General features: G+C 41.1%; 1 protein-coding gene across 7 annotated transcripts in view; it reads left to right on the top strand.

Moving 5' to 3' along the window:
- Positions 1 to 25,798, top strand: part of sanbr (SANT and BTB domain regulator of CSR) — a 144,530-nt gene that overhangs the window by 86,261 nt on the left and 32,471 nt on the right. For 5 of the 7 annotated variants that reach the window (XR_013578679.1, XR_013578678.1, XM_078556895.1 and 2 more), the window contains 3 exons: positions 10,520 to 10,619; positions 16,265 to 16,297; positions 21,174 to 21,273. Coding sequence is in view for 5 of the 7 variants with exons in the window: in XM_078556895.1 (XP_078413021.1) it covers positions 10,520 to 10,619; positions 16,265 to 16,297; positions 21,174 to 21,273 (233 nt within the window). In the remaining 2 variants the exon portion in view is untranslated. Of the gene's footprint in view, positions 1 to 10,519; positions 10,620 to 16,264; positions 16,298 to 21,173; positions 21,274 to 25,112; positions 25,264 to 25,798 lie in introns of those variants that run through there. The other 2 variants (XM_078556896.1, XM_078556894.1) reach the window with 2 other exon arrangements.

Raw genomic sequence — 25,798 nt, 5'->3', positions numbered from 1 at the left:
CTAATTGAGGTATATAAGATGCTAAAGGGGATAGACAAAGTAGACGTGGAGCAGATGTTTCCCCTTCTGGGGCATTCTAGAACGAGAGGCCATAGTTTTAGGTTAAGGGGTGGTAGATTTAAATCAGAAATGAGGAGGAATTACTTTTCTCAAAGGGTCGTGAATCTGTGGAATTCACTACCTCAGAGTGCAGTGGATGCCGGGATGCTGAATAAATTTAAGGAGGAGATAGACAGATTTTTAATTAGTAATGGGTTGAAAGGTTATGGGGAAAGGGCAGGAAACTGGAGTTGAGGCCGAAATTAGATCAGCCATGACCGTAATGAATGGCGGGGCAGGCTCGAGGGGCGGAATTGCCTACTCCTGCTCCTAGTTCTTATGTTCTTATGAGTTTAAAAGTAGAAGCTAAAATATTGTAAACAAACCTTTTTTTTTAAAAAAAGTTAAAATGTGGATTTTTTTTTATCATAATGGAGAAAATTAGTATTTCACAAGTATAAAATTAGCTTTTCAGGGCTAGAGGTTGTTTAGCAATAATTATGAACTTTTTATGAATAATTATGCAAACCCAGTTTTGCCTCATTCAACAAGGTGTAACTTGTTCAAGGATTTTAACAGTGAGACTGAGTATAAGATTGGACGTTCTCGTTCGTTCAACTGATTTTCTGTTGATTTCAGTTGGTGGTGCCCAAATAGTGCACTCTCTGGAGAAGTGAAGAATTACTGACAGCAACTTCTGGATTTCTACATTATTCTGCACATTTTCAGATTCCAGAAGTTGCTGCCAATTTCAGAGGAGTAATGATGACGAATGTTGACAGATTCACTGTCATTACTACCTCAAAGTCTGGGCCTATGTAATCAACAAACCTGGTGAGTGAATGTGGGATGGCAGCAACCTGCAAGTAAAATTTCTCTTTTTTTAAATGTCAAATACAAGCCTAGAGAAGTGGTTATTAGTAAATGGAGTTGGGAGGTCAGACAGCTGAATAAGTTAAAAGTTCAGAAAAAGATTTTCTCTTTAAACACAGTTTTTTTTTAACAAAAAGAAACCTTGGAGGAAAGAAAGTAGAACAACATGATGACAACTTCAAAATAATTTAAAATTAAGAGAATACTCCTTTTTAAAGAAGGTTAAAAGTGTACATATGAACAGTTTGTTAATGTGCGTTTGTATATTATTTGAAAGCTTGCTAGCTGCACTTGATTTAACTACAAACAGTAAATCAAATTGGTGACATAACTGGCACAGACAGCTTGGAAATTTCCTCAAGGTAAATATTAATGACTTAATATTTGTGACAAGTTTAATTTGGTAGAACTTATTGTTGGGTCCCTGGAACATGAAAAGAAATCCAGAACTTGATTCTTATCGCTATTTTTTCTTAAAAATGGATTTCCTGCTGAACCAAAAGGTGGTTGCTACAAGTCATGTGACCACAGGGTTGGCCCATTGTTGTGGGAGCTACCGCCAGGAGTTATAAAAACAAAATAATTATTTTCTCAGTGGTGGTATCTCACACTTCATTGTACAGACTCCCTGTAATCACAAAAACCAGGAGACTTGCGCATTAAAACTCGTTATGCTTGCAGAGCTGCTAACTGACCCTTATCACACCTGGGACTGTCCAAGCCCATTTCAATAGGGAACCAAAGAGTGGTCATTTACATCTGATAAGCTCACTTCACTTTGCTAGTGGAGTCAGTGGGCCTGCTTAAATAATGGCTTCCTGACACCAGACCCTCAATATGGATGGTAACTCTTTCAACAACTAATTACTAGACATTATCAGTCCCAGAATCAAAGCCAGCTCCAGGCACTGGATAAACATCCTTTTTGAAAGTCATTGTGGCGAAAGAAGGTCACATGCCTCGAGTGACCATTTTGAAATCTCTTTGAGAACAAACAAATCCTCAGTCTACTGTTTTAATACCAGCTGAAAAGGACTCCAGCCGCCCGACTGAGCAAGCAGTCGGTTACCATCTCTCAGCTCTTCCCAGCCCCTCTCTGCTGGAAGATTTCCTACCATCACCTGCAGAACTGACCCAGTCTCTGTGTACCTACTTTATCCACAGTATCCCCACCAACTGCAAAGTGAACCCTACAATTCCTGTCTTCAGCCAGCTGAAGTTGAACTGTTAATTGAAATAATTCCTCATCAAACTCTGACTCTGGAAATCACGTGAACTAATATTCATTTCTGTGGCCCTTGTGCTGGTAATATCTATAGCTGTCAAACTCCTTTTTCTATCGCCCCACTCCCCCTCATTTCCTGTGTGCGCGTGTATGAATGGAGTAGGAAGTTGCAAACTCCTCCATAACCTTCTGAGTTAATCATAACACAAGTTTGATGCAAGTTATTAGTAAGTTGGACCTCACAAACTGAGGGTTTGAGAAAATGTGCCACCGCATACTTTAAAAATAATTCAAAACACCTTCTGCTTATGGACAGGTGGTGAGAGGAAATCAGTGTAGTTTGCCTATCTCTCTCCTGTCCATAAAAGAAATTGAGAGTTTGGGTCTGGGATAGACCCATTCAAATCAAAAAGGAGAATCTGACCAAAGAAATTTGAGCAGAGTCCAAATCTAAGACATGAGCCAGATCTGATATAAAAGGAGCCAATTGGAAGCCAAGAGGGAAAAATTCAGTGGCTGGAATGATTTTTAAAACACACAATTATCACAGCAAACTCACTTCCCCTAACACTAAGAAAATGGCAACTTTTAATGCAGAGATGTGGGTAAAGCAAAGAAACTTAAATGGCAAAACATTAGCATCCCTAAGCACAGAACAACTGAAAGCTGTAGCTAGGGAGGTACAGTTGAAACTACCCAGTAAGGTGAAAAGAAGTGAATTGATCCAGTTGCTGGTCCAGCATTTGGACCTCCATTATCAACCAGAGCAGGTAGATGAGGAGTTCAACTCTGAACCCCTTCACCTAGTCAAACTCAAGCTGGAAAAGCTCAGAATACAGCTATAGTTTCAGGAGAGAGAAAGAGAAGCTCAGGAAAGGAAAAGAGAGAGAAAGGGATGGAGAAGAATCCCAGGTCCGAAAATTGGAAATGGAGTTAGCAGCTCAAAGAGATAGAGAGACCAGACAGCTGGAAGCTGTGAGGGAAAACCTTTCTACCTGGTAACAGCCCCTATTCCCCTGCCCTGGAACCCATCTTTGAGGCCCTTAAGTACACTAGATTCATTCCCAAATTTGAAGAGATTGATGTGGAATCCTACTTTTGCAACTTTTGAGAGTATCAAGACAGCTATGTTGGCCTTCGGATATCTGGCAGCTGAGAGGACTACTCCATGCTGACTCCTGATGTGTCCACTAATTATGAACAGACCAAGGCTACCATCCTTACTGCATATGAGTTGGTCCCGGAGTCATGTCGCCAGCAATTCCGGAATGCTCGTAAGAAACCCAAGCAGGCCTACTTAGAATTCGAATGGCTGAAGCAAATCATGTTCGACCGGTAGGCCCACTCTTTAAAAATCTAGTGCACCTACGAGGCATTGCGCGACTTAATAGTCTTGGAGGAATTTTAAAACTGTTTATCCAACCTATGGATGCACTTGGAGGAGCAGAGAATCCTCTCAGTTAGGGATGCAGCTGTCATAGCAGACAGTTACGACCTCACCCATAGGTTTGAAAACTCAGGCAGACCCTTTCCAACTCATTCCCACGACCATTGGAAAGATAAGGGTGACAAAGAAAGTAACTGCCCTCCACCCAAAAAGGAAAGTACAAATGAGGGTGCGAGGAGTCTTCCTCAAGCCTGAAAAGAGAACACTCGGCGACTGGTATGTTCCCATTCTAATAAAATAGGGCACTCTAATCTTGAATGCTGGAGGTTGAAAGGGAAGCCTGTGGGTCTGATAGGGTTCCATAAGATTAGTCCCCAGAAGGACGTGCCAACGGGTAGTGCAACAGAGCAGGCAGAGACTCTTGCTGGAGAAACTTGTCCCTATGTGTGGCCAAGCGGACAAACTCCCAGAGAACTTTTGAGTTATGTCCTTTCAGGAACAGTGTCCCTGTACCTGTTCCAGGATGTGATTAAGTCCGTTTTACTGCTCCGGGACACAGGACGCTCAACCCTTAATGCTGGAGGGAAACATAAACCAACCACACACACACACACACACACACACAGCCCCCCCGATTCCTCCCTGAAAGCCAAGGCACTGATCAGTGGAATGGGAGGAGGATACATGTCTGTCCCCTTCCATTGGGTCCACCTACAGTGTGTACTCGTCTTAGGCCCCATAGCAGTAGGAATTGTTCCCGAACTACCAGTAGCAGGGATCAATTTCCTCCTCGGAAACTGCTTAGCTGGCAGTAAAATGTTAGCTAGCGAAAGAAAAGAGGCTGACGACAGCCAGCAGGAATCTTCAGGAGTGCAGGGAGCTGGAGAATGCTCATAGGGCTCTAAAAGGTGAAATAGAACCTGTAACAATCAAGATAGCTAAGAGAGAGCTGTTTGAATTTAACCAGGCTGAAATTAGGCCACTAGAGTTAAGAGGTCCAGGAAGGGCCATTAAAATTTAAAGCAGAACCAAAGAATAACACTGAAAGGGGTTGGCAAATACCTTCTTCCTAGAATTCAACAGGGACCAGAGAAGTCCCAGAGCAGGACAAGAGACAGTAAGGGAAATGCCCCACATAGTTGAAGAGCCTGAGAAAAGGCAAAATGTTAATACAGGAAAGTTAAAGGTTGAAGAATTGCCTGAAGTATGGCTTGCTTCTTTCCAGATTTGAATAGGGACAAAGAGAGTACCCAAACAGATGAGCAGGTAGTGAGTGAGACACCTCACTCAGTTGAAGAGCCACAAGAGAGTACACAGGAGCTGAACATCCACTTGGGGGCAGGAGTGTTCCAAAGGACATGGAACAAATTAGGAGAATGTCCATTCCCAAGCCAAAGACATGAACTAAGGAGCCAGTGATTAGTTTAGCTGACAGCTTTATGGCAGATTTAAGTGGGGACCAGGGAAGTTCCCAAATAGACCAAGAATGTGTGAGGATGATTCCTCACTTAGTTGAAGAGCAACAGGGGAGTACAACAGGAGCCGAACCTCTGCCTGAGGGCAATAGTGTTCCAGAAGACATGGAACAGCTAGGGGAAAACCCATTCCTTAAACCATAGAGAAAGAGTGGAACAGTAAGGATGAATTGCAGGAAGACATAGGTGATGCCCACATTGACCCCCCACTATCCGATTAACAGAGAGATTCTGACGAGTTTAGACCCCATATTTTCCCACCATAATGCAAATTCACGAGACAACCTGACAAGGCTGCTCGCTGCATTTAAAACAACCTGTAAAGGCAAACCAGGCTCCACTACTATAGTTCTACCTGATATGGATGTGGAAGAGACCCCTTCCATAAGGCAACATCCCTCTCACCTGGTCCAAAAAAAGCTGATCCAGGTTTGGGAGAAGACTAACCACATTAGCAGAACAAAGCAATAAAGCCTAGCAGCAATATCCCAGTTGTGCTAGCTCACAAGCCAGATGCTAAACCAGAATCCATGAAGGAGGCCAAAATCACATTACAGCCCCCAATCTCCTGGCAATCAGCTTGACAACAGTGCCTGGGTTTGAGCAACTGAATTCATAGGTTACAAAGATGGACAGGGAAGAGTTAAGCTTGACAAGAGCAGCTCAGCCCTACAGTCAAAAGAATTTGCATTCGTGGGGGTAATCTGGGTTTCTCACTCTAAGTAACCCAGAGCAGCTTGACTGCTACCAAGAACCTGGGTGCTAATCACCATGTAAAACCCTGAGGCCTTTTAGACAATACATAATCATGATTTGAACAGGCGCCAAGTTCTGAAATCAAGATCCTTGCTTATGCCTGACCCCAAAAGAAAAAAATTCGGAACTCTAATCCCCGAATAGTCTTTCCCCAAAAAAGATAGATTTTGGAAGGTAACCATGTAATTTAAACATTACCCACATTTGAAGGAAAGGACAATGGTTTGCTGTTGCCCTATCCTGGGTTCAAACTTCAGAAATGCAGCAGAGAACTGGCATTACCCCTGCTAGCTGTGTATTTAACTAATGAATGAGAGATTGAGTGGGTGCCTCTTTGTTTCCTTTCGCAAGGCCAAATTTTTTAAAAATGGAATATAATTCATTATTTTCTCAGAGGGCAAAAGGACTGTTGGATCCCTGGGACATGAAAAGAAACCCAGAACTTTATTCCTATTGCTATTTTTAAAAAATGGATTTCGCGCTGAACCAAAAGATGGCTGCTACAAGGCACATGACCACAGGGTTGGCGCTTTGGGAGCTACCACCAGGAGTTACAAGAACAAAATAGTTATTTTCTCATCCAGTGGTATCTCTCACCTCATTGCACAGATCCCTTGTAATCATGAAAACCAGGAGACTCATGCATCAAAACTCGCTATGCTTTCAGAGCTGCTAACCAACTCTTATCACACCTGGGACTGTCCAGGCACATTTCAAAAGGGAGCCAAAGGGACGTCATTTGCATTTCATAAGCTCACCTTGCTAGCGGAGTCAGTGGATCAGCCTAGCCAGTGCTTCCCGAGACCACACCCTCAATATAGAGGGTAACTCTTTCAACAACTAACAACTGGGACATTATCAGTCCTAGAATCAAAGCCAGTTCCAGACACTGGGTAAACATCCTTTTGGAAGTCATTGGAGAAAGAAGGTCATGTAGCTTGAGTGACCACTTTGCAATCTCTATATGCCTATGAGAACTGAGAAATCCTTAGTCTGCTGTCTTAACATCAACTGAAAAGGACTCAGCTGTCTGGCTGAGCAAGCAGTCGGTTATCATCTTTCAGCTTTTCCCTGCCTGTTTCTGCTGAAAGATTTCCTACCACCGCATGCAGAATCAACCCAGTCTCTGTGCACCTACTTCATCGGCAGTATCCACACCAACTACAAAGTGAACCCTACCGCTCCTGTCTTCAGCCAGCTGAACTTGAACTCCTAATTGAAAGAATTCCTCATCGGACTCTGACTCTGGACTCTGGAAATCACGTGAACTAATATTCATTTCTATGGCCCTTTTTACTATTAATATCTATAGTTGTAAAATTCCTTTTTCTGTTCCCTGCCTCCCCTCCGCCCCCCTCTCTGTCTGTCTGTCTGTGATTGCGAACGCTCCTCCCCTGGGTTTTGAATGTGAAATAAACTAACCTTCTGAATTAATCATAACACAGTGGGTTATTAGTAAATTAGAGATCTCAAATTGAGGGTTTGGGAAAATATGCCACCCCATACTTTAAAAATAATTCAAAACACCTTCTGCTTATGGATAGGTGGTGAGAGGAAATCAGTGCAGTTTGCCTATCTCTCTTCTGTCTGTAACAGTATTATAAATGTGGGCATCGGAATTTACCTATATAGGCAAAAAAGGTTGATGCAAAAGCAGGAAGGAACAGGAAGTCGTGTTTAGTCAGAAATTGTGGGCAAGTGTAGGATTTTTGCAAAAAAGAGACAGTAAATGCAGATAAGTAGAGATGTTTACAAAATTAGTATTAGGATAAGTTATGTTTCAAAAGCATTTTTGTTATTCTAATTAGGAACATTTAAAGTTTGATGAAAGTGTTCCAAACACTTTGTGATATTGACTCAGGCGCACTATCCCTTGTTTATTTTCCTTAATAGTTGATCTTGCAGTCCCCATTGCCTGTTTTCTGCTGCTCGTAGAATGGTACAGCTCAGAAGGTGGCTATTCGGCCCCATTGAGTCTGTACTGGTTCTTTCTTTGAGAAATCCAGTTAATCCCACTCTGCCACTCTTTCCCCATATCCCTGCAATTTTCCTCCTTCGAGTCTTTGTCCAGTTCCTTTTTGAAGGCTCCTATTGAATCTGTATCCATCACCCTATCAACCAGTGCATTCTGAATACTAACCACTTATTGGGTAAAAGAGTTTTTCCTTATATCACCTCTGGTTCATTTGTCAATCACCTTAAAATTTTACCATCCAATTATCAACCTTTCAGCCTATGAAACAGCTTCTCTTTATTTACTCTATCTAAACCCTTCATCAGAGATCTTCAACACCTCTATCAAATCTCCTCTAAGCTTTCAGTACTCAAGGCAAATAGCCCTAGCTTTTCCAGTCTATCCACATATCTGTAACCTTCATTGCCAGAACAATTTCAGTAAATCACATATATATATATATATATCATAACAGGTGGAGGAGAGACCAAAACCTTCACGTCCAACCTAAAATGGGGTGCTTAGCATTCGACAGAATCTGGTTCGTCAGCCCCATACATTGTTCCACTTCATACTTTTCTAAAGGCAGCCAGTGCATCTCTAACAATGGCTTCTCTTTCTTCCTCAGCATTGTATAAATTGTTCTTCGTATTCGTCTCTGTTCTGTCTGTTATGATATAGCAGGTGGTATTTGCCAGGCTGACCAAATCCACAAGGAAAACTAGGCCACGCTATCACAATAGTTTTGCAATTTGTATTTATTACAAGAATGTTTGTGCACTGAATTTAGAAGTAACAAGTCCACAGACACCTTTCAAGATTTTTAAAATTAAATTAAAACATTTATTAAGAAAAGAATTAAAACACATACACAAGATTACAGTTACACAGCTACTTAGTATTATGATTAATCCCAAAACTCCTAATTAACTAGACATCCAGCTACACACCCCCTTTAAGGCAACAGTCCAAAAGTAGACTTTAAATTTAGATAGGCAATCCTATCAGGCAGCTACTCAACAGTGGAATTCCAAAGGCTTTTAACACAACTTTGGTTCCTGGAACAGCAGACTTCTGCAAAGTGGCTCGAAGCATTTTCTCCAAGTCTGATACAACCTTCCATCCTTCTTTAAATAATATTTCTTCTTCTTTAATCTGTAAATCCCATTGTTCCCACATGCCTTTGGAATTTACTTTTCTCATGCTATAAAAATCTTTTATGTTGTCAATATGGCCTTTTCCTTTTGGGAAAAATAAACATAATAACCTTGCCCTATTTATCTTATTAGTTGTAAACATCCTACTTTGTCTCTTCAAAAGCCAAATAACTCCCCACTTATCTTAACATGCAAATTTTATTCACACCCTATCTGCTGAGACTTTTACCCTAGCTCACTCATCAGCATTTCAAATACCCTTTTTACACCTAACTCTTTTGATAATTTCAACCTTGTAGTCTATCCAGCTCTAATTTAATTAAATCAGCCACACAGACAGAACCATCCACACGCGCAGACAAACATAAGCCTACTTTACCATAGCCCACAATAATATTATGAAAAATATAGTAGTTTCATGACACGCTTCCGTGACCACCTGACCAGCAGCCTACACCCCACACACAAATATACTTGCCAGCATGTAACTTTGATCATCACTGTGGAGCACCATTCAAGTGTGTTAAAGGGTCTGAACTTCCACAGAGTGGCAGTCGGAGTCGCATTGCCCTTTTGCTCCTTGTTTCCTACCTCGAAATCCAGGTGATTTCTGACTCAGGCAGGGCAAGAACTGTGTAGGTCAGTGGGTTCCTGAGGCCTTCAGTAGAGGACTGCACAGTTGGACATGAGGACACGCACGCGCCCCCCCCCCCCCCCTTATTTGTGGCACTAGCTGCTGTAAAGCAGCTAAGTTTAAAGGTCCAGCCACTTTCAGACTGGGGAGGAGGTTTGTAAGGTAAGTTAGTAGGATTGGGGGGTGGGGGGCGTTTGGGTGGTCAGTGGAGGGGGTGGGGTCGGTTGGTATGGGAGGTGCAGTTAGTGTGGGGGAGGGTGTGCGGTCGAGGGGTAGGGGTATGTGGTCAGCAGTGGGGTGTGCAGGGGGACCGGTATGCAATCAGGTGATGTGCATTTGGGGGTAGGTGCAGTGGGTGGTCCTGTGCAGGTTGCGGGAGGTTAGGAGTGTCCCGCGGGGGATTGTGGGGGATGTCCACTGGGTGGTTGGGAAGTGTTGTGGCTGTTTTCCGGTGGGGCTTGGGGTGTTGTGGGTGTGCCCCGTGGGGGGTGGGTGTGTCTTGTGGCGGGTCAGAGGGGTGCAGTTAGGGGGGCTGGGATGTAATCAGGGGTCGTTAGAGGTCAGTACAATAGTTACCCAGAAGCTAGAAGCGGTTTAATGCTTCTAACTTTTCCTGGGTAACTATTACTATAGCAGTTCAATGATTCGAAGTTTGCAATTTGAATCGCATTTTTGGATGTTTCCCAGTGCAGGGCAGTTGCCTGTCGGAAGTTTGAACTTCCCGGACAATTGCAGTGCAATCCTTATCTGGGAACTTCGGGGGTGGGGCATGGTTCCCCAGCGCATCTTTGGGTACCACCCAGATACACTATCCCGAAGCTTGGAAGTTACAGGCCAAACTGTAAAACTGGTAGTATGGTAGAGGTAAAATTTGCTACACAAAGGAGTAAACTTTCTGCCCCCCCCCCCACCCTGGCTGCCATGTAAAGGTCAAATTATTTTCTTGGAATAAAATATTTGATTAGTAGTTAAAATAGTGGTTCGCTTTTCATAAAGTTTTAATTCAAATCTTGTTACAGTAATGCAAATGCACACATTTCTGCCGAGCAGGACCTTGATTTTGATATCTTAGCTGAACCTAATTCATGGAAAGGACAGAAAATCGGAGATGTCACAACTGTAAGTACTTACACTTTTCAATAGTTGCTTCCCTGATGGGAAATGATGTTTCAAACGTTGAGTTATATTCTTCTGAATGTTTTTTTAATGGAAAATATTGTACTCTTACTTGTGTGTTTCAGGCATTTTCCAACATAGCACAAGAAATAGGAGCAGTAGGCCATTTGGCTCCTTGTGCCTGCTCCGCCATTAAGTAAGATCATGGCTGATCTCATTGTGGCCTTAACTCCACTTTCCCACATACCCCCATATTCTTGTAGATCAAAAATCTGTCTCACTCAACCTTGAGTATATTCAATGACCAAGCTTCCACTGTCTCTGGGGTGGAGAGTTTCAAAGATTAACCACTTCTGAAAACAGAAATTCCTCCTTATCTCTGTCTGAAATGGGATCAGTTTATTTATAAACGGTGCCCCCTAGTTCTAGGTTCCCCCAGAAGAGGAAACATCTGCCCAGCATCTACCCTGTCAAGCCCCCTCAGAATCTTATATGTTTCAGTAAGGCCACATCTCATTCTTCTAAACTCCAATGAAGACAGATCCAACCTATTCAACTTTTCCTCATTATACAACCCCTTCAACCCAGGAAACAACCTAGTGAACCTTCTCTGAACTGCCTTCAATGCAAATCTATCCCCCCTCAAATAAGGAGGTCAAAACTGTACACAATATTCTTTGTCTTCTCACTAATGCCCTGTACAGCTGTAGCAAGACTTCCCTACTTTTATATTCCATCCGTCTCGCAACAAAGGCTAAAATTCCTTTTGTCTCCCTAATTACTTGCTGCACCTGCATGCTAACTTTTTATGATTCATGTACGAGGGCACCCAGATCCCTCTATACCACAGCATTGCACAGTCTCTCTCCGTTTAAATAATATTCTGCTTTTCTATTCTTCCCGCCAAAGTAGACGACCACAATTTTCCCACGTTATACCCCATCTTCCAAATTTTTGCCCACTCACTTAACATATCCATAATCCCTTTGCATACTCTTTGTATCCTCATTGCAACTTGCTTTCCTACCTATATTTGTATTGTCGGCAAACTTGGTTATGATGCACTCGGTTCCTTCATCCAAGTCACTAATATAGATTGTAAATAGTTGAGGCCCCAACACCAATCCCTGTGGCACTCTACTAGTTAAAGTTTGCTGACCTGAAAATGACCCATTTATCCTGACTCTGTTTCATGTTTGTTAGCCAATCCTCTATCCATGCTAATATATAACCCCTTAACACCATGAGCTATTAACTTGTGCAGTAACTTTTTACGTGTCACTTTATTGAATGCCTTTTGGAAATTCAAATACACTGCATCTACTGGTTCCCCTTTATCCACGCTGCTTGTTAAATCCTCAAAGAAATAATAAATTTGCTAAACACCACTTCCCCTTCATACAATTAGGTAGAGTCAACGTGGTTTTATGATGATTTTCTAGATGTCTTGCTACTACTTCCTAATAATGGATTCTAGCATTTTCTTAATGACAGATGTCAGGATAACTGGCCTATAGCTTCCTGCTTTCTGTTTCTCTCCTTTTGTGAATAGTGGTGTTATGTTTGCATTTTTCCAATCCGCTGGGACCTTTCCAGAATCTAAGGAATTTTGGAAGATTACAATCAATACATCTCTGCAGCCATTTCTTTTAAGACCCTGGGATGAAGGGCATCCGATCCAGGGGACTTGTCAGCCTTTTGTCCCATTAGTTTTCCTAGTACTTTTTCTCTAGTGATAGTGATTGTTTTAAGTTCCTCATTCCCTTTTGCCCCTTGATTTTCTACTACTTTTATTATTGGGATGGTTTTTGTGTCATCTACTATGACGACAGATACAAGATGCTTGTTCAAAGCTTTTCCTCTGTTTTCCATTATTAATTCCCCAGCCACATCCTCTGAGACCAACGCTCACTATAGCTACTCTTACTGTCTGTTTTTATATTTCTTGTTTATTCTCCTAATTTATCTTTTTTTTAAGTCATCCTTTGCTGGTTTGTAAAATTTTTCCAATCTTCTGGCCTACCACTAATCTTCACAGGATTGTCTACCTTTTCTTTCAATTTGGTACCATCCTTAATTAGCCATGGATGGTGCATTCTTCTCAGAAACTTTCTTTCTCAATACAATGTATATTTTCTGAGTTATGAAATATCTCCTTAAATGTCTGTCACTGCTTTTCTACTATCTTAGCTCTAAACCTATTTTCCCATTCTGGTGTAGCCAACTCTGTCTTCATACCTTTGTAATTGCTTTTAAGTTTAAGACACTGGTTCTGACCCAAGTTTCTCACCCTCAAACTGAATATTAAACTAATCATTTCCTGATCACTCTTGCCTAGAGGATCCTTTACTATGAAATCATTAATCTTGTCTCATTACACATTAACAGGTCTAAAATAGTCTATTCACTGGTTGGTTCAACAACATGTTGTTTTAAGAAACTGCCTCAAATACATTCTGAGAGCTCATCCTTGAGGCTAACTTTGCCAATTTGATTTGTCCAATCTACAGTAAAATCTTCATTAACTGGCAATTCCCCACGAATGGGTGGTGCTGGTTAATCAATAATGCCAGTTAATGGAGAGTTCCATTTACCAATAGAATACAGCACAATACTTGTTGAATGAACTAATATGCAAGTACTCAGGAAGTAAAGAACAGTATTATTTTTACTTCTAAATCTCCAACAATACATTAAAACATGATTAAAGTATAAAAATTATACAGTGTACAAGTATTGGATAACTTTGTAATTGCTTCCATTAGTAAAGTGACGATTCATATTAGAAGAACATCAGAAATTCTGATTGGTAGAGTGCTGTATAACACAATGTTTACTGTATATGAAGATTAAAATCGCCCACAATTATGGTAGTACCTTTATCACAAGCTCCCATTATTTCTTCATTTATACCCTGTCCCAGCGTAGATACTATTAGGGGCCTATAAACTAATCCCACCAGTGACTTATTCCCCTTGCTATTTCTTAGTTCCACCCAAATTGATTCTAAATCTTGATCTTACGAGTCAGGATAATTTCTTACTACTGTACTGATCTCATCCTTTATTAACAAAGCTATCCATCTCCTTTTTCTTACTTTCTATCTTTCCGAAATGTCAAATACCTTGAATATTCAGTTCCCAGCCTTGGTCACCTTACAACCACATCTTTGTAATGGCTGTCATATCATACCTATTTATTTCAATTTGTGTTATTGTTATGATCCCAGCTGGTGTTACTACTGGACAAACCAGATATCAGGGTGGAACCCGTCTTGATAGATCCTAACTTTTATTTTTTGTTTAGATACATGAAGAGTGCTCAAACCTAAACTTAAAGCTATAGCTTATCCCTAACACCCACAAATACAACTTACTTAAACTATCTCTCTTTCCTAACAGTTATCAATTTATCCACCTTGTTGCAAATGCTGCATGTATGCAGATAAAGAACCTTTAATTTTGTCTTTTTACCATTTTTCCCTACTCTAACCCTATTTGCTGGTTCACTCCTTTGTTTGTAAGCTCTGTCCCTTCTTGACACACTCTGGTTATCATTCCCCTTATTGCTACCATGCACTATTGCCTTGTCCTTTCTCACTAGCTTTCTAAATTTCCCCTGACCGGAACCCTCCCACTCACTCTACAGTCCTAGTTATATGATTTGCCAGGTCCCTGGTCCCAGTGCTGTTCAGGTGAAGGCCATCCCCACATTACAGCTTCCACTTTCCCCAGTACTGGTGCTAGTGGTCCCTGAATCAAAACCCATTTCTTCCAGACCAATCTTTGAACCACACATTCAACTCTCTGATCTTATTTACACTATGCCAATTTGTTCGTGGCCCAGATAGTAATCCAGAGATTATCACTTTGGTGGCTCTACTTTTTAATTTGGCTCCTAGCTGCTCATATTCCCTCAACCATTGATACCCACTTAGATTAAGGCAATTGGATTCTTCCTCTCCCACTCCAAGTTCCTTTCCAACTCTGAAGAGATCTTCTTGACCCTGGTACCAGACAGTCTTCGGGACTCATGTACTCAGCTGCAGAGAGCAGCATCTATCATCCTAATCTATCACCTACCACTACATTCCTTTTTATTCCCTCTGCATGAATGGCCTCCTGTACCATGTGCTGTGGTCAATGTGCTCATCCTCCCTGCACTCCCTACCCTTGTCTACAGAGGCTTGAGGAGCCTCAAACGTGTTGGACAAATGCAAGCACTGCAACTCCGCCGGAGCTACCTTTTGGATCCCCATACCTGCCTCACTCGTAGTCACTTCCTCCTGGCCCTGACCATGGACCAAATCTGAAGGACCTAGCCTAAGGAGTGTCACTGCCTTCTGGAAAAAAAAGTTCCGATAACTCTCCTCCTCTGCATCACAGCATCCAAAGCTCGGACTCCAGCTCATCAGCTTGGAGCCGAAGTTTCTCAAACTGCAGACGCTTACTTTGTTAGTGTTTTTTGCTTCAAAATGAAACTTGTATTTACATAGCCTGTTCTCAGACTTTCCCGAAATACTTTATAGTTAATTGATTACTTTTGAAATGCAGTGGCTGTTACGAAGTAAAACACCATTTGTGTACAGCAAGTTGCAACAAACAGCAAATTAATGACCACATAGTGTTTCAGTGATGTTAGCTGAGGGCACACTGTTGACCTATTCCTACTAATTGAAATGCCTGGCCAACATTTCCTCCAGTACATGATATTGGAACTAATAATGAGATATTCTCAAACATTTTGTATGGAACTTGTCTTTAATATGATGGCATAAATGGGAGTGGTAGACTGTGCTTTATAAAAAGTATTTTTTGGTTTTCTATTAGCAATGGACCAATAAAAGTATTTTAATCTCTAGTGTTTAGTTGGTTCTTATCATTTTTCCTTCCCCTAGATGCAAACTGTTCATTACTTAATATTCCATTTAGTGGCCAGCTGTGAATTACTAAAACTTTTTCCTATAAAAACCATTCAGTGTTTTTGCAAGTGTGCTTCAAACTCATGATCCCTTGAGATGTGATTACTGCAGTTTGAATTATGGAATTACCAGCTTACCTTGTTCTAGTGTGTGAGCTACAGTTTTCGTTCAATGAAGTTTACCAGAAGGAACAATATGACTCATTTTTTGAAACTTAAGCATTAAGTTTTCCTATTTGTGCAATAAGCCTTTGACCTCAATTCTTATTTAGCTGTGGCTTTGATTGTTTAAATGTAAACCAGAAGATAGTAATGGGCAATGGCATGACTTAACTTTCCAAAGTGATTAAGCTTTCAGGATACTAGATGTGAGTAATCACTCTACAGAAGGTCATTTTTATAGCTGTTAATTTGTTCATGCAAAACGACTTTTCTAAATAACTTCTTAAAAAACATTTGGCAGAAAATGAAACTGATTATCATGTTTCTATATTGCATTCTTGAATGTTTTCAGCCCTAATTTAATTGTTGTTTAAAAAGGTTCATTAAGGTTTATTTACAAACCTTTTAAATGGATTGATTACAAAGCCAGTAAAATAAGTTATAATGCAGATAAGTTCTGACTGTTTTCTTGCTGACTGTATGCCTGTTTTGGGTGCCTCGCTGTAATATTTCCTTGTTTGATATTTTTGCTTGTTTCACACATTTTTTCTGACTACTTTTTACAGTTTTCACTTTTGAAAAACTGGAGTTTGCAGCTGGTATGTTAAATAGTTGTTAATGTTTAGTATTATAAAATTGTTCTGTATGTTAATATTTAAATGTTCAAATAATATGTGAACATCTGGTTTACAACAAGATATGTTAGTTTGTCTGCAAGGGTAAACATTGACATCAATTGTGAATTACTCTTAAGACTTGTGATCAAATCTTGCTCCTTCACAAAGGAAATTTAAACACTTAAATTTCCTATATCAGGCATGAGCATTTTAAGTTATGTCAATCAAAAAACCATCAATAACAACTTGCATTTATATGGGACCTTTAATGAAGTGAAATGTCCTAAGGGGCTTCACATGAGTGTTATTGGGGAAAAAATTGATACCGAAAAAGGATTCCTTAGGTCAGATGATGAAAAGTTTGGTCAAAGAGGTAGCTTTTGAGGAATGTCTTAAAGGAATTAAGAGATTTTGAAAGGGAACATATACAGCTGAAGACACAGCTGCCAACAGAGTGACAAAGAAAATTGGAGATGAATGAGAGGCCAGAGTTGGATGAAGACAATTCATGAAGATTTGTAAGGCTTAAGGAGGTTATAGAGCCATGGAGGTTACATAGCCAGGTGAGAAGATGATTTTTAAATTGAGGCAATTCTGGATTGGGAGCCAGTAAATGATCCCATGAAGTTTATCTTATCAAGTTATTAGTAAATTTAATTAAAAACCAGCCTCATGAGAGCCATTTTCTAAGTTTTTCTCCTTTAGTTCCAATTTCAAAAATGCTTATTTGAACTGTAAGTTGTTTTCTACAGATTGGCTCTGCTCTCTTCATAACCTCTGCATATCCACTGCCTGTTCCTTTCAAAGTCTTCTCAAAACCCATGGGTTTCGGTCATTCATTACTAATGTCTCCCTCCATGGCTCCCATTCCTTTTCCTGCCAACTGCCTTTTGTGAAGTCCCTTGGAACCTTTTTCTTTATGTTAAAGGCACTGTATGGATGCAAGCTTTTGTTTTATTTTGCTATTGAAGTTATTGTATTGCATCTACACATACGTAACTCTAATTTTTTTTTCATCAAGGCAATATCCCCTTTGAATGTTGGTACCATTTTGCACATTTATGTAAAATGTAAATGATATATTTTGTTAATGAGAATGTTAAATGCTAAGTAGATTTTCTGATTCTATGATATGGAGAGTTCGTTTTTTTTAAAAAATAAATATGAAAACTGAATTTTTTGCCAAAATCAGTGATGTTTTCAGCAGCATCTCCTGTATCATATGGTACTGGGAATGGTTCAGTCTCACTGAACTCTTCATGGTTCCTCTGCACTGATCATTAGAAGAATGAGGAAGGCCGTACTCTAACAATAATACCCAGTTCTTGTCTGTCTGGGCTGTTTTGATTGGCCAGTTTAAGGGGTGTGACTGGTGGGTTTATTTGGTGAGCAGCAGAGTACTGGAGCATGTATTGCATGTGTAGCTGCCAGTAGATGACAGCGGTGGTGTGGGACTTGAGAGGGGTGGGGCGAAAGGGGTTTGTGGAGAATAAAAACACGGGAAGGTGAGTCCAATCACTAAGTTACTCTGCCGGCGAGATTGTTTCCATGAGGTATGGGATGGGATTGTTGGGATTGATGGTCATGGCATGAGAGGAAGGGATGGATGGGATGATGGAATTGGTTGAGTGTAGCAAAATCGCGGAGACAATTATTTGATTCAACTTATTATTCAAAGGCTATTCTTTGTGCTGAAAATGACAATCCACTAGATTTGAATGAAAGAGTTTTAGAAAAGCTTTCAGGTAAATTAAAAGAATACACCAGTGTTGAGTCTATAGACAAAGAAGATGATAACAGTCTATATCCTTCAGAGTTTTTACACAGCCTAATTCTAATGGGCATGCTCCTACACAAACCTAGACTTGGAAGGAGGAGTTATAATGTTGCTATGAAACTTGAATCCTAAACAAGGATTTTGCTGTGGAACAAGATTGTTTGTTTTCTTCGATGATCAATGCTGAAATTTTAATGGGCAGATTTCAAGGAAGTAGAATGTTCATTCCTCACATAGTATTGATCCCATCAGATTGTTACAATCCTTGGTAAGACCCCAGGACGTGGGGGGAGGTCCAGTTGGGGACCAGTAACGTTTTTTTTAAAGTTGTTAAAGGTTAAGATTGAAGACAGCTGCTTTTGGAATAAAGCCACAAGATTCCACAGGTTTTATATATGTATATATGTAGGTATATATATGTATGTATATATGTGTATGTATGTGTGTGTATGTGTGTGTGTATGTGTCAGATCCCAAGGGTTTCTCAGCAACCTACCCAGGCATTAGTATTCATTGAGTTACACAGTATCTTTAAAACTCTATCTTCCTTTTGAGGAATTTCCAGTCTTCAACTTTCAAGATCTAGCCTCTGAATTCCCTCCAAAAAACGCTCTGATTCAGGCTGCCTTATTAACTGCTCCCTTCTAGAGTTTGCTCCTCAGGACTTCTCCCTAGCCCTGACTGCCTGGAGACTGCTCACCGCAGCACCTCTGTTGCCTGGAGCCTCTTCTCTCGGCTTCTGAACACACCAGTCACACAGGATTTCTTGAGCTTGGCTGCACCGAGCTATCAGTGGCTCCCAAAGCTGTTTCAAAGCTGAACTCTCTCAGCAGCATGGAACAAGCAAATGCTACTGGAGCTTCATCTGACCCCCAGCTGCATGGAGTTACCAAATGGCTCCCAAGGCTAACAGCAACACCTAGCTGTGTGGAGCTGGTCACCTACTCCTGACTAACTGACTAAAACTGACTGGTCTTTGAACTGCTCTTCATTGACCCTTGAACTGATGTGGGGAACCTATCAACACACACAGCGGGTCCCACCCTTGTTAGTATGCAGGAACCACTGTAACAGCATTGGAATATCCTGTCTCTTAAAAGTTACAATGTCCATAGACTGTGAACTTACACAGCACACGCAGACATGATGAACTCATAACAAGATGTAAATCCGCCTTTTCAACTCAGGAGAAAACAGTTCCCAGTCAACATCCTGGGGTTACCATTGACCAGAAACTGAACTGGACTAGCCGCATAAATACTGTAGCTACAAAAGCAGGCAAGAGGCTAGGAATCCTGCGGAGAGTAACTCACCATCTGACTCCCCAAAGCCTGTCCACCATCCACAATGCTGAAGTCAGGAATGTGATGGAATACTCTCCACTTGCCTGGATGAGTGCAGCTCCAACAACACTCAAGAAGCTTGATACCATCCAGGACAAAGCAGCCTGCTTGATTTGCACCCCAACCACAAACATTCATTCCCTCCACCATCGACAAACAATGGCAGCAATGTGTACCATCTACAAGATGCACTGCAGAAACTTACCAAGATTCCTTAGGCAGCACCTTACAAACCCACAACCGCTACCATGTAGAGGGACAAGGGCAGCAGATACACAGGAACACCACCACCTGGTAGTTCCCCTCCAAGCCACACACCACCCTGACTTGGAAATATATCACCATTCCTTCACTGTTGCTGGGTCAAAATCCTGGAACTCTCTCCCGAACAGCACTGTGGGTGCACCTACACCTCGTGGACTGCAGCGGTTCATGAAGGCAGCTCACCACCCACCTTGTCAAGGGCAGTTAGGGATGGGCATTTAATGCTGGTCTAGCCAGTGACGCCCACATCCTGTAAATGAATTTTTAAAAAATTAAACTTTCATACTCTGTGGCTATAAAGAAGTCATAAGGCCAGACCTTTGACAAACTTTGTATTTATATTCCTCAACCTGTTTTCTCACACGACTGTTTTATGTAGCTTTTTCCAGAGTGAGAAGTTTTAATTCTATTCAAGTCTTTGGTGAAAGAATAACTTAAAGAAGTACTGTTGCAATAAGGATACTATTTTGACGGATTTTTTTCATAGTCTTTGCCAATCCAATGTCCACATCTCATAACTGTCAATTCCTTCCAATTATGGCCAGTTCTCATTAACTTCCCACTAGCATAAAGTAGAGTATAGTGTATTGGCAGTTGTCATTCTGTTTATAATATTTCCATTATTCCTGAAAAAAGAGACACGTCTAAGCTTTTTGTCTTGCCCTTATTAGGACTCTTCGCAAGAATATCAATATAAGGGGAAACAACAATTTATACTGTATGCGAAGAGAGTGCTGATTGGTTGGCAAGTGGCATTGCCATGGAGAATGCACCACTGATAGTGACTGACAGTTATCTGCCAAGCATTGTTTGAAATTTAAACCAGACAGCTTGCTCCTGATTGGTCAAGGCATTGCTCTGAAAAATGAATCCGTCAATGGCAGTTACTTATTACGTTTAGCTGAAACAGGTGCAATGTGTGTACATGTTCTTTCTGTCTGCCAGGAATAGGGCGCAGTGTACTAATATATGTAGCTTCCAGTACAGGAAAATGTGCCACATTGTGAGCCCAACTGACAATCTTAAATTTGTTATCAGTGTAATTCTTAGCACACTGAGGATTATTTAGCAAATGTTGTCTAATCGCAGAATGTTAGATGTGATTCCATGAAATTTTAAACAACGCTTGGCAATTAACTGTCAGTCACTATCACTGGTGCATTCTCCATGGCAGTGGTATTCTTGCGAAGTGTTCTGATGAGTGCAAGACAAAAAGCTTAGACATGTCTTTTTCAGCAATACTCAAGTTCTGTATTACCAAACGACTGTTTCCATTATTCTCCCTTTTTAAAATGAATAATATTGATCCCTTTTCCAGTCAAGTTGGAACAAATGGTCCTCATTTCTTTAAAAAAAATGTGCAAAAATGTACTAGAAATTAAAATATTAAATATAGTATTAAAACTTTGGCTTTATTTCTAAATAGAACCTCTTTGTTGCGCAACCAAAAACATTAAAATGTGATTTCCTTTAGAAGCAGCAAGTAATGTATTCTGAAGATGAAGAATATACCACAGGTTCAGAGGTAACTGAGGATGAAGTGGGAGATGAAGAAGAACTGACAAAGAAAAGAGGTGAAAAAAAATTCATCATAAAGATCGCATTTAAATGTGTTTTTTTTGGATGCTTGGGTTCTTAACTGCTCTAATGTATTTTCTATCACTTGTGAACTATTTAAACTGTCGTATGTGTATGAGTAAAAAACTTATACATTCAGTAACATCCATGAAGAAATTCAAGCCTTTTTTAAAAAAAAAAAATCACCTTTATTAAGCTGAAGGGTGTTGGTGCTAGGGAGCGGAATTTTTCACAACATCACTTAAAAACAGATTATCCTGTCATTATCATCTTGCTGTTTGGCGTACCTTGCCTGCAAATTGGCTGCCTTGTTTCCTATGTTACAACAGTGACTTAACATCAAATGTACTTATTTGGCTGCAAAGTGCTTTGGACCATCCTGAAGTTGAGAAAAGTGCTAAATAAATGCAAGTTCATTCTTTACAGATGATTGAATGGAGACCGATAGGACAGTAACTGGTCAGGTTAGATTTGTCCTGTTTCTTTTGTGGATAGGACATAACTGGGAAACCTTCCACGTGGTGAGATAGATGCTAGTGTCTTAGCAGCACTGAAACTGTTTGGCTAGCAGAACAGCTGGGTTTCATGCTGGGATCTTTAGCACTTCCGCTAGGATAGTGTCAACATCCAAGTTAGCATCTAGTGCACTCTTCCTAGCCTCTTAATTTCACATGGAGTGAACCAAATTATCTGGACACTGATAATCTATGGTGGTGGTGACCAGTACTATCATCCATTGAACATCCTAAACTGAAAACACTTTGCAAACACTCCAGTTTCATTTCTTGGACTCGTGTGTTCTATATTCTTGAATATTTTGGACAAGTAGCTGATTTTACTTTATAACATGTCATGCAAACAGGGTCTGTGATATTTTCAGTTTTAAAAAACTTCCTATTTATAGCAGTTTATGGAATTTTTCATGTGGTAATTTCAAATTGATTACTGCAGCAGAATAGCTAAAATATACAAGCATCACTGAGCAACATCCATGATCTTTCAAGCTTACTTGGATGGGAAAACTTCCACTGTTTGAGATCCAATTTACAGAGACAGAACATTCCTGTTGCAAAAATACATTTTGATAATTATTGAAGACTAGCACAGCGCAAGTCGAAACCTGCTAATCCAGTAATCATTATTTGTGTCAAAGCAGTTTTGTAGCTGTGTGAAAAATGGATTTTGTGTTCTACATCTATTCTGTGGTTTAGATCAGGGCTGGCTAGCATTTGGATTGGCTGCCTGTGAGAACCTAGGTGAAGTTCCAGAATTTCTCTCAGCAGGCGTGATACACAGGGTGCTTCTACTGGAGGGGTTAATAGCAGCCGTTTGCCTAGTTAGGAAAATATATTCAGCTGCCTGGATTCAGTTCTCCTTCCATTGATTTAGAAGGAATACGTGATGGCACTATTGATGTAGACACCCATCCAAGTTAATGTTTTTGGGAGAATTAGTGAAGCATTGACATTTTGGTACTTTATGAATTGAGGAGGTGTAGTTAATGAAATATGTTATGTTGATCTTTTGCTACTGGCTAATTTCTGCCTTTAATGAACCTAATTTGTTGATTTAATTTACGTCCTAAGTTGCATTATCAGATTATGATATTTCTTTCACTGTTTAAAAAAAAAAGGAGAAAATTAAATGACAGCTTGCCATTTTAGTTGAGCAGTTGACAGTAACTCAGGTTTCCGTTCAATTGTAGTAATATTGTGTTGCTCGGTATTGTTGTGCATAGAGGGTCATATATTGGTCCTAAGTAGCAAGTTCCAGACCCAAGCCCATCACTTCTATCCTTTTTTCTCTTCTTTTGAACCCTCTTCACCTCTCTTCTGTCTCCTCTCTTCCTGTCACCCACTCATGCTACCTTTGTCCCCGCATATCCCTATCCCAATCCTTCAAAATTCCTCTTCCTTCCCACTCTCCTGCTGTTGTCCCAGGCTTGAAACCCCCTTGGATAAGTCGATAGCCAGTTGATGTGCCTCGCGGCATTCTCTGCAGTGCCTATCAAGGCAACCATCAACTCCTTTAAAAGTAGCAACTTCGATTGCCTCTTGAGTCAACACAACCAGTGGGGGCTATGCTTCCCATTTGCTCCGGTTCTACTCATCCGCCCGTGTCTCAGCCTTTGGACTCTGTCAGCAGATCACTATCCCTCTCAAGAATGTCCGTCATTCAGAAGCAAAGCCCTTGCTATCCATAACCTCATTCTGGATAATTAAATTTACATTATGGCTTTGATAGAAACTTCGCTCTCACATGGCGACAAATTGCCCCTTACCGAAGTCTCCCCATCTGGCTATACTTTCAATCACCTGCCTCACCTATAATAATAATGGCCCAAATCACATTTTGGCCTCTTTTCCCCTTTCTCATCTGGCAGTGCTCCTCCTTTGAACAACTCTTGCTCCATCCTTCTCACCTTTTATCTTAAAATTCTTGTTCTCTGCTAGCTTTCTATGCCACAATCTGGGTTCATTTTCATTCTTAGTCATTTCAATCTTATCTCAATTCACCTTGCTCCCTCTCCTATGATTGCATTGCTTTTCAGTTCTCTCTCCATATAAACTCTCATACCTATGGCCACTTGCCTCAACCATCTAATGCGGCCGTTTTCCATCTGCTTGTTCACAGACCACGCCATCTGTAATCTCTTCCTTGTATGTCCCTTCTCTCTTCACCACTTCCTTCTGCAGAGGACCAGGCCATGGAGGGATCAGAGGGGGCTTTATGCAGCCTCTGATATGGCCAACCACAACATTTCCGTGAACTTCTTTCTTGCCAGCTTAGCAGGACTGTGGTCTCTTGATTCCACTTTTACCTAGCCGTAACAACCAGAGCATCTCCAGCAATGGCTTTTCTTCCCATCCCTGCACCTTTACTCCTGAAGTTCTCCAATGATCTATCCTTGCTTTCCTTATTTTCCTCATCTACATACCATCTCTTGACATCATTATCCAATGACATGGCATCATGTTCCATGTGTATGCTGGTGAAATCTAATTCTACCACTCCATTCCTCTGTGTTGCTAGGCTTCTTGCTCAGTTCTGAATCCAGCTCTGAATGAGCCACAATTTCTTCCTGTTAAACAATGGGAAGATTAAAGCCACAAACTCTGTACCCCAGTCTCTAACTTCAACCTGGCAACACTCAGAGTGAAGAGAACTGATGCAACCTTTGTAATCTTAGTCTACTATTTGACCCCAAACTGATCATCTTGATCCCATGGTCTAAAAATTCAGTTAAGCCTGTTAATGGATGGGGTGATCTCTATGCCCAACCTTAAAGGGAAGATGCATTGAGGCTGCACAGCTAGTGGAACTGTTTGTGAAAGGCTTTTGGGAAAGGAAGAAAGGAAGAAGTCTACCAATGGAGCAGCAGTCCAGAGAAAGGGCTCCCAGGTTTTCTGATGAAAAGGTGGCTGCCTTAGTCTAGGAGATTGAAAGAAAGAGAGCGATCATGTTTCTGCAAATGCCTAAGACGTCCTCAAAGCATCCACTGCAAAGGGAATGAGAGCAGATGTCCAGGGAGGTGAATTCCAGGAGTCTGGCCCCAAGGACCTGGCTGCAGAACCACAAAAAGTTCAGGAATTTTACACAAGTGGTCAAGGTCAGCAAATGAATCTTCTCCTACTTGGTACACCACAGCCCCATCACTCAGCAATCAGGACTGCTGCTTAACATCAGATGCTCTACCTCACCTTCACACACTTACCAAGCCTCTCACCCACATCTCTCAGCTTCCACATACTTCCAACTATTCAGCTATGACAGACGATATGTGATATACCCAAACATAATGCAACACACTCGTTGACACCCTTCTCTCTTGCAGGACAGGATCTCACATAACAGAAGGGGGTGGAGGACAAGAAAACCTGCATCTCCCTGAGCCTCTTGGGAGGACATGGTGCTTGGCATTGTCGGGCCAACAGTGAATGAGGCTGTTGAATCTGGTGTTACCATGAGCATTCAGGATGATGGTATGTTCCTGCCTTATGCACTCTCTGAAATTGCACTTCACTCCCATCCTCCTATCTCATCTGAAGTGCAAGCTGCGAATAGTGTAACCATGAACTTCTTGCTTTCCACCCCATCTCCCTTCCTTCACCTCAGCCCTCTCCCACACTTTGCTTCAGATACCCAAGATGTGCTCCCTGGCCGGATAATGCAGTTTCATTATGAAAGGTATGAGCAAGAGCAAATGTCTGATGAAGTACCATCACATGATCTTGCACCCGCAAGCACCAGCTCAATACTGACACTGTGCATACTTTAGAGGGTAATATAGAGGTGAGATCAGCACTTAGTGAGTCACCAGGCACAAGTGGCCTGTAGACAGGGTAGAGGGAAAGGATAGCATGTATGCCAGCTCCTTGGAAGGCAACATTGCTGATTAGTTCTGCTGCAGGGGTTCAGAAGGGAAGCTCAATGGGTTGGTATACAGGAGATTACTAATGGTCATGCACGCAGAGATGTTTGATGCATTGGTTGGGTGACACAGAGCCTGTCAGCACTGTT

This window comes from Cetorhinus maximus, chromosome 14 (genome assembly GCF_964194155.1).
Source record: "Cetorhinus maximus chromosome 14, sCetMax3.hap1.1, whole genome shotgun sequence".
Lineage (NCBI taxonomy): Eukaryota > Metazoa > Chordata > Chondrichthyes > Lamniformes > Cetorhinidae > Cetorhinus > Cetorhinus maximus.
This window is presented reverse-complemented; position numbering and strand designations above follow the sequence as displayed.